The following is a 13,151-nucleotide window of genomic DNA, read 5'->3' on the forward strand; positions in this document are numbered from 1 at the left end:
TCTCTATTATTATATTGTTTATTGTTTATTGTTTATTGTTGTTGTTATACGCCCATAGGGGCTTTTACATAGATTATAAATAAGTTTTACATAAGTTATCGAGTTAGAATTTATACTAAGAGTTATAAAAGTGAAGAATTTTAAAAAAATATACAAGTAGTTTTTGAAGAATATGGATATTAATAATATTAAAATAGATATACGGTTACACTCTTCGTTTAACCGTACCGATATTATATTATTATTGTATCTGTTACCGAAACGGTGTCTCTATTATTATATGATAATAGAGATACCGTATCTCTAATATCGTAAGAGTGAAACCGTATCTCTATTATTATATTATAATAGAGATACGGTTACATTCTTCTTTTAATTCCAAATAAGTCAGATCAGGGAACAAATGAAAGCATATTACTTGTGTAAGATACCAATATAATTACAAAGTGAAGAAGGAAGGCTTAAGAGGAACAGAAAAGTAAAATGTAGGAGATGTCTTTGCACGGGATTTTACAATTTTTTTTAGCAGGAACATGTGATATATAGCCACAGGGCTTAAATTAAAAGTGTTGAACGAAATATTTGTGTGTTTCATAAAATTAAATTGTGTTCCATAACAAATATGTCGAGAAATTTTTTTTTTTTTTTTTGAAAAAACTTTGGATATTTCAGGGTTTAGTGGGAATATCTGAAGTACGGGGTGGTAATTAAACGTTGGTGTTCACAAACTGTTTTATCTCTATTACTAATCTCTGTTAGTAATTTCAAAGTTACTCATTTCAAAAATATTTATTTATTTACATGTTCGGAAAACAATATATAGTTAAATTATTAAGTCGTTCTACGTAGATGCGATACAGCGGCAAAAGCGGGTCTCGCAGTTTGTATTTAAGCTGTCAAATTTATTTCACGCCTTAGTTTACGACGGTTTATCAGACAGAGCGGTTAAAAAGGCTTCAACGGTGTCCGACTCGTGCAAGTTGTACTGACATAAGGACGACGGGCGCGTAGCAAGCGAACGTATTTATGATATTGGATTCAGCGCTCAGAAAAATTGCTCGTGTGAAACTGAAAACTGTGTGTGGTTTTTGCTGAAAATTATTTGTTTATAATCTTTTCACGGTATACTTGTGTTGTGATAAAAGTGTGTGATTATAGTTTGTAGAACTAATTGGTAAGTTACCGTATAAAGTGGATTATTTATATAAATATTAATAGTGAAGTATAACATAATTTCATTGGATACGTATTATTATTATAAATTGGATATATTTAAATAAGTCATTTATTTATTCATTTTCGAGAAATCGACAGTTTACATTTAATCAGTTTGTACATAAGTATTGTATAGCTAAAACCAAACCAATTAAGAATTTCCTCCTTGTGACTTTACCTCTACTGAGACAGCATTATATGGAATAAGTAAATTAAATTTGTGAGAAAGGAATATGAATTCAAAAATTTAATAAAAAACAAAAGATTATATAAAACGAAAAATTTACAAAACAATACATTTGTAGCCATGGAGAGAGGTTGTAGATATAAAACAAATCATAATAGAGATATAAACAATAGAGACATAAACATTATTCACAAACCATCAGAGAAATATTTTTTTATATAATTTAAGTGGTGTAGTATGTTTTTTTCTGTGTTTTGAAATCTAAAATATAAAATAGAAATGCTCATTTATTTTGAAGGAACATTTATTGTCTCGCAAATATTATAATAATGAACATTGGAATACGTATTGTTATTAATTGGTTGTTGTGTATTTAAGTACCGGAAGTGATACTATTCAAACAATAGGATCTTATATAATCTTTTTGGCAATGAAAAAGCGAACCTTAAAAAGAAAAATGACGATTAATCATTGTGTAGCAATGAAATCATTTATTTCGGTACTTACTTATTTAAAGATAATGATGATCAGATTTTATTTAGATCAAGTTTATTTCATTAAAAAATTACGGTATGCCGTAGTTAGTTAAAATAGTCAACATATATTGGAATAAACTTGATGTATTTTAATTCTTTACAGTTTTGATTTTAATAAAATGCAACTTATCGCCTGTGCACTCTCACTTTTTAAAATAACTCCAACTGGGAAAATTAATTATAAAATAGGTTTTCAAATAACATTGATTATTTGAAATTTAAATTCGATTTCAATTTTCATTAATTTTAATTTATTTGAATTCGAGATATAAAATTTACCAAACAAATTTATTTATTTATTGGATGATTTGTATAGCGCCGCTTTTGTGAGATATCACCTCAGGGGTGCTTTTCGCCGATACTCGGAGAAATTGAAAATATATAAAAAAGGATTCGCCCAGGTGAATTTTTGATAAAATGTACAAAATTTACCCAACTTGTAATTCAGGGGACGAATTAATAGTGGGAACATGATAAAGGAAGTAGCTGCACCTTAATAGTAGACCAATTCCGATGGGAATGGGCCACCAGAAGAAGAAGAAAATATTAAATATTGCATTACATAATTATATATAGACATTAAAATTAAATTTAACTAAAAATTACCAACAAAACGATTGTGTGATGTTTATAAAATAAAATAAAAATGGTAGAACCTGCGGACAAGCTGTCATGTCAATTCTTTATTTGTTAGTAGTAATTTTTTTTGTGTTATCAATGTTTTATAACAAATAGTAATAATAATTAAAGATAAATAATGACAGCTAGTACTTTCTTATTACAAATCCGAGATTGTTTACATATAATAAAATATTATAATTTTCTGGCGAAACCGTTTACAAATAAACAAACTGATAAAGAAACCATGAAAATCATGTTACATGTATTGTATATATGTATATATATGAACATGTACACATGTATTTGTATGCAGATTATAGCAATAAAAAGGTGATTAAAATGTTATGTATTATTTTTTAGGTTTAATTATAATTAATAATTATTAGTGTTATTTTAAGTAAAAATTTAATAATTGCTCGTTAAAAAGAATCACTATGTTTATTTTGATTTGTTCTAACAAAGTAAAAATAACATATTTTATGCTTGTTAACTTTTTGTTAACCTGGACATCCTTATAATTATGTATACACATGAACGTACATTGTTTTAATTCCTTTGAAAATACGTAGGCATTTAAAGTAGAATTTATTATGCTGTTTCAATAAACACCTCGATTAAAAAAAAATTACATTATAAATATATGTTGAAGTCATCACGGTGTGTAAACTCGCGTTATTATGGGTTTACACTTTAAAATAAAATATAGGAAATTAAATTATTCAATCGCCTTCTATTCCTTTACAATAGAACAAAACTTGTGTTGCAAAATAAACATTAGAAGTGTGCAATGTAAACACGAATGCAACTCGATGTTGGTATTTTGTTGCGCTAATCGCAGCTAATATAACATACTAACCAATAGAAGGAAAACACAAAAAAGCTATTGGGATATTTATATACGGTTAATGATTTAACAAAATTATTAATTAGCCTACAAGATTACATATTTACCATTGATGGAAAATAATTTTCTTCATGGCCTACGTCATCTTTTGGGATGCTGTGTGGAGGAGTAAGTAAATAGTAATCCAAGTAAGTTTTCATTCCGAAAATGCAAGGTTATCCACTCGACCGATTGTTGGCGAATTATGGCATATTTACAAAAATGTTTTGAGCCATTGCTTGTCATAGTGTGCAAAATCTCATTAAGGCGATGCACTACGTCGCGTAATATTTTAAATTGAGCCGCTATCAATAACAACCCTTACGTAGATGGCGATAAGGTTTAAATTCCTGCATAGCACCATCCCCCTGTTTTGATTTATGCAAGAAAAAAACATGGCCAAAAAGTGCCTTTTATTTTATTTTGTGGATGTTCAGGCATAAATATATATTTTTTCGATCATTTTATAAATAACTTACAATACAATTATTTTCCATACTATACAATAAAATCATAACCGAAAATGGGTTCGTAAGTAGGATATTTTGAACTTTAAAGCCGTTTTCATAGGCCTTTACACTATATTTTTCTGGGCTTACAAAAAGATTTATATAAAAAATACTCGATTATTAGGCCAAGTTGTATTCTACTCGCAGTATTTAATTAAAGCATCTGAAACATGTCTAGGCGACCAAATTTTCAAACAAAAAACACATGATTTTGCATTACTACGTATGGCATCGCCTTAAGAACTTGTGTCATTTTATTAGATTTAAAGTAAACCTTTTAGTAAAATTTTGGAATAAAATGTTTTTATTCCAAAAATGCAAGGTTTTTTTTGCAACGTAACAAGTTTTATATAATATTAAGTGGAATAACGAACGAGACGCGACGGTTGCAGTGGATCTGTGATGCAAGCGTGCGCATTATATTTATTTATGATAGGTTTATATAAGCGTGCTAAAAATAGTATGTTTGGAAAATTGAAAGTATTTATTGTACAGATATGTATTATATGTGTGCACAGATGTGTAATTTCTGTATGTTTGTTAATTTTTGACATGTTTGTAACGTCTCGTCGTTACAATTTAATTAATAATTATGTCATTATAAGTATTTATTGTACTGATAGTATATTTCTTATGATGTTTTGTAAATTTTCGACATGTGTTATGTTTGTAAAAGCTTTATGGGCGTTAAATAAAAAAAATTATAGATAGCAATTACCCGATGAGTCAAGTATGTTAGAATTCTTTAATATTTAATAGTGACCTCTAAAACCCTAGAAGATTGAGCACAGATGGACGAATGAAGTAAAGTAAAAAAAGAGTTCATCAATTCAATAAACTTTATCAAACACGTCCGTAATTTTCCTTTATTTATATTCCATTGCTTGTGATTTAAGATTCTCACGTTGACTAATTAATTATTTTTCCTGCAAAAATGATTCCATTAAGTATTCCATTGTATAATATTATAATAGAGAAGAAGTGTATATAGATACTGGCATAATAATGTAACATCTGACTTGACAAGGCTATTAGGCATTACTATGCCGGTCTAATGGTGTGATTCGCGATATCATTGACCTATAATAACGACGACTCTATTTGGCAGTTATCTCACATTTAAAATGTCAGACTAAAAGTAATCACAATTGCTAACTTAGGTACTGCATAAAAAGGTGTGAATTTTGTATTTTTATGTGAATGAAAATTGCTCAACTGCTCCCAAACCGTCTGGAGCTAGCCAGTGAGACTATGGCATCCTCAATTGGGGAACATTGTGAGTAAGGTGGGGAGTATCTGGCTATTCAGGTCTGGTCACCAGACACGGCTAAAGCCATTTCAAGCAACATTTCAATTCTGAATGGTTGTCTTTCACCAGGGCGATACTGAGAGTATCTCCCACTCTGGAACGTGCCGCAAGTATACTATATATCATTTTAAATGAATAAATTGTGAACACAGATTAATCTAATAATATTTACTCTCGCACGCCGGGATTTGAACCCGCGACCATCAGCTTGCTAGTCGAGAGCCTTACCCCTTGACCACGTAGGCCGGCATTGATAGCCGAAACAAAATAAATGTTTAATTAATGGCTATAGAGCTGTTGTCGTAAAAAAATAGTCCTCCTATTAGCTATCCTTCCACAGAGCACTTACCCAGTCACATTTCTTCTAGTATGTCACCCAGTACTAGTTTAGGTACCTACTTAATTTAAATATTTTTCAAAGAGAACCTGTTTCTGAAGGTTGTTGGTACTAAGGTATGAGTTCTAATAGATTTGTTAAAAAAATGATCCCGAACGGAAATATAAATCTAATAGTTAATAATTAATCTAAAAGTTGTTGCTTAAAGAAAAAAACTTTGTATTAACAAAACCGATGTTTAGTCACTGCATTCACTTGAGGAATAATTTTCTTTTAATATCGAACTATTATTATGTTTTATTAAATGAAATTCCCTGTTAAATATTCAGTTTTTTTACATTAAATGCGATGAAACAAAATGACCTTCTTAGATGGATGTAATGTTTATTTCGCTTATATTATTGTCATTGATTTAACTCTAAATGTCATCGACATTCAAAAAATATACACCTTCCAAAGTCATTGTAGTACTAAGAGTCAAGGAGAACGTGCTTCTGTTATAATATATAATGTTTCAAGTACATCCACATTTTGACCAAAGCCGTATTTTTTTTATATTCCTACACCAATACTCGAGAGCAGGTAAGTATTTCACATATATCTTGATAGTATTAAAGTCAGCTGATGTCTTTGAGAATTACGAACGTGATGATAAAGTTTATCGAATTGACGAACTCGGCTTTTTAAACTTTACTTCGTTGGTCCATCTGTTCTTATCTAATTGACTCATCGGGTAATTGCAATTTCAATATATGTTCGGTTGTTTAAAGCCCCGTAGTATTCGTTCAAAGATGGTTTGAAAGGGAGATATGTAAATACGAATGTTAGAGAGAGCGCGCATATATTAAAAACCGATAATAATTAAGCGAAAATGGTGAAAAAGTTTGAAATAGAGCAAAATCTAAATCTAAAGATACACTGTAAATTTTTTCATACCTATAACATATTAAATATCAAAAAAAGTTTACTTTACGATTTTTTTCTATCGAGGGAATTTCATATAATTAACGTTTCGGCATTACAAATGCATAGATATTATCTTAAAAAATAACACATATTTTTTTTGGAACTTAAAATTTTAAATAGTTGACGAGAAACTTGTTATAAATCTGTAGTAATTTGGAATGCGGGGGCTTAAACGATTAGCAAAGACACCAGCAATGTGGATATTGCACGCCGAGACGAAGTCAAATTATTTACGAACATTGAAACAAATTACTGTTATACCTTCTCCTTACATAAAACGAATTCTACTGACGTCAAATGAAGACGATGCGCTGTAAAATCTATAAATTATAAACATTGGAGTTGGATAGATATACTTTGAGATATTAAATGTTGCTAGTACAGAAATAAATCTGTTGGTATTCATGGAATGAACTACTTATATAATATTAAAATATCGTGTGGCAAGCACTCGCCTGTTTTTATATTTTGCAACACGAATATAAGGCAAACAATAAAACATTAGATAAAGTAGGTACACGTCAAACGTGAAATAATCAACTCGTTACAAAACCAAGCTTTCGACCTAGTTGCGCCATCTCTTGGGCCGGCTTCAAAGACGTTTTGGTTTGACTGAGGATTCAACCCTCCTCCCCAAGGACTTGCACTTAAACTGCTGTGAACTTAAACAGATGTATTTACAAATACATGTATTGAAAATATTTCCCCCAGAGTGACTCACTCAATCGAACTATTGAAATGAATTGAAATGTTTTCGGTAGACTCCTGATGACATAATCTTGAAAAACTTCTACGTTGGTAATAAAAACACGTGTAAGTATAATATATAATAACTTTGTTTTTTTTTCCTTTACAGAATCTGTGATAGCAAAACTAATATCCAAAGATGACAAGAAAATTATGGCCGAATTTTGTGAACCCTTCATGCATCTTGCGAACATCCCTGCTATGGATTTCAGTAATACAATTATTATGGTAAGGATTTTTTACAAACAAATCGATTATGCTTGATTTATATGTGTATATTTATGTCAACATTTATACACGTTAAAAAAAATAGCCGTCACGTGACGCCTGGCAAGAGTGAAACATTTAAATTGATTTTTATTGAAGGAAGTGAAAATGAAAGTAAACAAGTGTTTGTCAATAAAATAATTATTTTATTATTATTAAAATATACAGAGAGAAACATAGCACAAATCAAAAATTTAGAATAGATCGAATTTTAGTGAGAATAGAAGCAAATACGCGCACAGAGTTTTGGCAGCCGTGTGGAAAGAGCCGACTTGCGAGTGTGGGCTTGTATTATTTTCTATTACTAGTGGACCCCGTAATGCTTCGATATTGCTAATGTCTTTCTCGGGCGTCTGCGACTTCTTCCACAATTTACTACTGTGTACCACAATGGTACTGTTGAAAAAATTACATTACGTCTAAAAAACTACACTAAATCTCATTCCGGTGCAGATATTTATGAGTGAGAAATTATGAGTAGCTACAAAGTAAATGCTGTCTTCGAATGTATAATATTTATATTTTCTGTGAATTTTTCTATTTCATGTTCTTCGAAAAATATTGTGTATTAATAAACAATAATTATTATGCCCCAAAAGTTAAAGCGCAAGATTATCTGCTACGGAGGGTTATATTCTTCATTCGTTCATTTTGGTGTTGGAATAGAGATAAATCGAATGAGACTAAAGTTTAGTTCAAATATAATTAAAATATATATCATGTGTAAGAGAATATTATAAAGCACACCGATAAGCCAACCTCCTTATACTATTCTACAGGGTAGCTACCTACCTAATCCAAACTAACTAACCAACCATCACGCCGATTCCCCGCAGGGGTAGAGCTTCATTAATCATCTATTTTCATTAATTTATTAAAAAGTACAATGCATAATATCTTAAAAAAATAATAACACAGTGAAGGCATTGTTAAATACCACGATATTTAGAAAAGAAGAAAAAAATACAAAATTCAATTTAGAAAAATCTGCTTAAACAGGAAAATGTCTTATATTTGGAAGAGTGTCATGGATCACCGATAAAAGTAAATCTAGTACGTCATTTAACACCCTGTATGCAATATTACCTTCATTTACATCATATTATTTTATACGCAATATATTTTCTTTGAAGAAAACACATTGCACGTCTCGACAAATATTGTATTGAAGCTATGTGTAGTTCATTACGTGTTCATGGCATGTTAGTAATTGCTTCCGGTAGGCGATGATAGAAATAATGAATAATTCAAAATAGTATTTGACAATTGTATAAGCATGAGCAAGAAAAATAAAACTGGCAAGTTATATGAATATCTTTGGAAAATCATTTTTGTCACAGAGAAAAAATTATTGAGGCAGAGCTTGCCAATTGAGTTGTTCCATGTATGTTTTCCCTGTCTTGTATTGAAACGTTTTCTCTACTAGAACAGTTGTAATTTCATAAATGTACTTTGATAATATCTCGTCTACAGTAATTGTTAAGAATTGCAGTTGTATAGGTATTGCAATAAATAGTTGTTATCAAAAGTAAAAACTCGTTTTTCTGACTTGTTCGCGTCTTGAACTGTGAATGAACGCGTCTTGAACCAAGTGGCTAAATAAGTAAATATTAACGGCTGGATAAGTGCTGGTACTAATACTGGTATGGCAGCGGTAGCAGCGTGTTCTGTTTGCGGATTCTTGGCCAGAGTTAATAATTTCATTCGATGTGGTTCCTTGAAACAATGGATAATTTCCAAACAGGTAAAGCATATGAAGAACCTCTAAACCAGCGGTTCCTCACCTGGGGGTAACGAGACCGAAAAGGTTAAGAGCCGCTGCTCTAAACCCTTTCAAACCCAGTTTGACCTTCAATGGCTTGTCCTTGTTAATGCACGTTTTTTGCTGTGGAGATTTCCATGAAGTTGTACTGAAAAAAATGCATCGTGGTGGGTATTCATTATATTCAGCCATTTAGCCAGACAGTTCTAGGTTCTACACCAGGGGTTACTAAATTTCTTTCGAATCGCGATCCCATTTTATAAAAGCCAAGTGACCGCGACCCTGACGGGTGAAGGGGGGAGGTGGTGGGCTCATGCTCTTGGAACAACAAGGTTTCATCTGTTATATTCTTAAACATAAAGAATTTCCAATTACAATACATATTTTTTCGTTTTTTATTAAAGAAAGACAAACATTCCCGGATTACGAATAGCTAAAATGTTGCTTGTGTTGTGATGGAGGAGCCAGCCGAGGAATTGAACACACTGCGCCTGGGTTGGACCCAAACGCGATGCCAACCTATCTACTGGCCGGTCATACACACACCGGTTTTACTTATACACTTTCTTGAATATGTTAATTTTTATTATTTTATTCACCATTCAAACTTTGAACGCCAACATCTCAGTTTCTTGCAAATGGCAGATGGAACCTTGTTCTTTGATGGACTTCAGCGTGATTACCACCTACATGTATAAGCTTATCCAAGCTAGAACAAATTCGAAGAGATGCGCGGATGAATATTCTTAGCGAAACAACTTTTCGTAAATAGCAGTTTATATCCAGATACCATATTAAAAATTAAGATGCTTTTCGATTTACGTAACACACGCTGATTAAAAATAAATATAACTACTATATTTTTGTGTATCGGTCCGCGACCCCATAGAAAACCAGCCGCGAACCCCTCTCGACCCATTAGTTGGGAACCAGTGTTCTACACTTTTTTAATTTGTCTTGTTATTTTTGTGTGCATATAAAAATAAATGTATTGATTGGATATTTTTTTCTCCACCAGGGTTGCTAAATCTGGAAGAGTTATGGTTAATTTTTGTTTGGTTTAACTTTAAATTGTGATTATTTATTATTAGAAATGGGGAAGAGTGTGAGATGGGTATAGGTCGGGAAAAACAGCCATGCTTAGTTTGTGAATTTATCATTCGAAAGGTTTTTTATGTATAAAATATTATTTTCTTGAAAGAGAATTAACACGCGCTTCATATTTTCAAGAAAATCTATTTATTTGTATCAGTTCTTAAACTAATGTTACATCGGAATTTAAGAATTTGCTTCAAAATATTCCTCGGTTGTTTATTAAATGTATTAATTTATGAAATGTTTCCACACACTCAAACAAATTATAATTACATTTTTTCCATACATAAGAAGTACAGGGTGCGGCAGAGAGGACGGACGTTTTTGAGATTGGTAGTACTCTCGCCCTCCGTCTACGAGAGAGGTGGGGGGGTGCCGCTTGACTCGTTAGTTCCTAGCATTGTTTTACCAGTTGTCGTCATGGAGCCGTGGACGGTGGAGCACCGTGTTTTCGCCTATGATTGTTTCGTCCGAAATAATGAGTCAGTCACCGTCGTACAGCGTGAGTTTCGTCGCCACTTCAACATTCATCGAAATAGAGCTGTTCCCTCTCGAAACACCATCCTTCGTTGGGTTGAATCACTTCGCAGGCGTGGTGAACTGATCAACAGAAGACCAAGAGGAGCTCCGCGAACAGTTCGAACTCCTGAAAATGGGGACATGGGGACACCTCGAGGCTAGAGTATACGAGAACAAGCCCCGAACTCTGAACGAATTGAAGGAAGCAATTCGCGTGGAAGTCGCCCAAGTTGAGAGAGCGACGTTGGAGAGAGTCTACGCGAACTTCCTAGAACGCCTCCAGCACTGCATCGACGATTTCGGCCACCACATGCCTGATATGATTTTCTACACTTGACTGTCTCAAATGCTATTTCCTCGCAAACCTGATACCATCAATAAATTTGTTTTTGAGTAAAAATTAACTATTTTATGATTTTTTTAAAACCGTCCGTCTACTCTGCCGCACCCTGTAGTTAGGCAGGTACCTACTAAAATTGACCTGTCGCTTGTTTCGTCATATTTTTTTGCAATGTATGAAACGGCTTAACCGGTATTATATGGCATCAAATCTGCATTCTTGCATCTGGCTGATTGTTGTCGGATTACGTTACATTAAATAAATTTGATTTACATGAGCACTAGCTAACCTGTTTTTGTACTTACCAGTTTGTCTACATAAATTAGGAGTTTTTAAATATCACGTGCTTACGATACGATAGTGCATGGATGTTCAATATACCCAGACACAGATACGTGAGCAAGCCCGTCGTCCTACGGGTCAGTAAGCAATCGACATAAACAAGTAATGTGGTTTGCAGCGTAATTCAGTGTGGAACTTTTCTGTGCAGGGTCTAGCAGCATCCGGTTTATATCGATTGCTTTCCGTCCCGTGAGACGACGGGCTTAACTAAAATATAATGAAATACACAGTGATGTAAAACGGTTCGAGATTAGTTAACGTAAATTTTGTTTTTTATTTATTTTTCGGAATAACTTTATTGAGTAAAACCTCAAATTGTAATATTTAAATATTGAAGACAATATTAGTGATTTCTAAACTTTATTATGTTTAGAAATCAGTAAATTTTGTTGTTTCCTGAAAAATTTTTGAAGAAAAAAAAAAGTTTTTTTTTTTAAAATAATTTTTTTATTTGACGCCTCACTAGGGGAACTATATCGCCACGCGGTTAGGCAGCGTTGTGAGGCGGGTTAAGGGTACGATCTGTAGGAAGGGATATTGGACGTATGTACTTAAGATTTGTAAAGGGTTAGCCGATGGTCACTATTGAAGAATCTGTTAGCCCTATACAATTTGCTAATGTTTTTTTAATGCAAAAATAATAATCGTGTATGTTAAACACAATTTCAAGTAACTAAGCCATTTTAATTTTTTTATTGACTATGTTATACTTGTAGCTATAGCCGGCTTCTGAGATGATTATATGACCACTAGACCTATGACTTATGTGACTTTATTTTATTTTTTAGGAAACTAAAGTTTATAAAAATGAATTAATTTTACTTTTAATATCGTGAATATAGAATACACCAGTTAAGTTCCATTTACAATATTTCATATGGTTAAAGATTAGGAAGGAAGTAAAAATTAAAACTCTGATTTAAGTACATTGTAGGTTAAATTTGATTTTAACGTTTTAAGGGTGCAGTGGAAAATATCAGTATCTCTTATGGTATTGTCAGATTTGAAGTTAAGTCCGAGTTAAGAGTTTTGTGCGTATTTAGATTTGAAAGGTGGAATTTAAAATTAGGTATTCGATCTGGTATTGCGTTAGGATAACGAAATGCGATCCTTTCTAATAGAGCTGGTAAGTCAATAAGGCAGTTCACGAACACAACATTACATCAAAAAAGTTTAAAGTGTTAAAGGGTTAAACTATTGATTTTCAAAGCGATTGGACAAGTGTTTATTTTGGTATTGACGACTCTAAATGAAATTCGAGATGAGATCATACTTATGAAGTCTATTTGTTTGTAGACTTTTTCTGAGTATATATGATCAATATGGTCAGTATGATCTTTATATAGCTATTTAGAGTCAAGTAATACTCGAAAGTCTCTGATTTTTCTACTCTATAATTGATTATCTAAGCAATATTCATTAATTTTATTATTTTTTACAACCATCTACCAAGTTTGTGAATTTGTATATTTTCATAACGTCAGCGTTAAGGATGACTGATGATACGTTTGATGTC

General features: G+C 32.1%; 1 protein-coding gene across 1 annotated transcript in view; it reads left to right on the forward strand.

Annotated features, from left to right (window-relative positions):
• The first annotated feature begins 939 nt into the window (after positions 1–939).
• LOC149425116 (myrosinase 1-like) overlaps positions 940–13,151 on the forward strand; it is a 38,063-nt gene continuing 25,851 nt past the window's right edge. Inside the window, exons 1-2 of the mRNA XM_089649318.1 lie at positions 940–1,174; positions 7,420–7,538. Of these exons, the coding sequence (XP_089505444.1) occupies positions 7,450–7,538 (89 nt within the window). The 5' untranslated portion in view covers positions 940–1,174; positions 7,420–7,449. The remainder of the gene's footprint in view (positions 1,175–7,419; positions 7,539–13,151) is intronic.

The sequence above is a fragment of the Hesperophylax consimilis genome, chromosome 3, assembly GCF_061612785.1.
Source record: "Hesperophylax consimilis isolate HC1 chromosome 3, BYU_Hcon_1.0, whole genome shotgun sequence".
Classification (NCBI taxonomy): domain Eukaryota; kingdom Metazoa; phylum Arthropoda; class Insecta; order Trichoptera; family Limnephilidae; genus Hesperophylax; species Hesperophylax consimilis.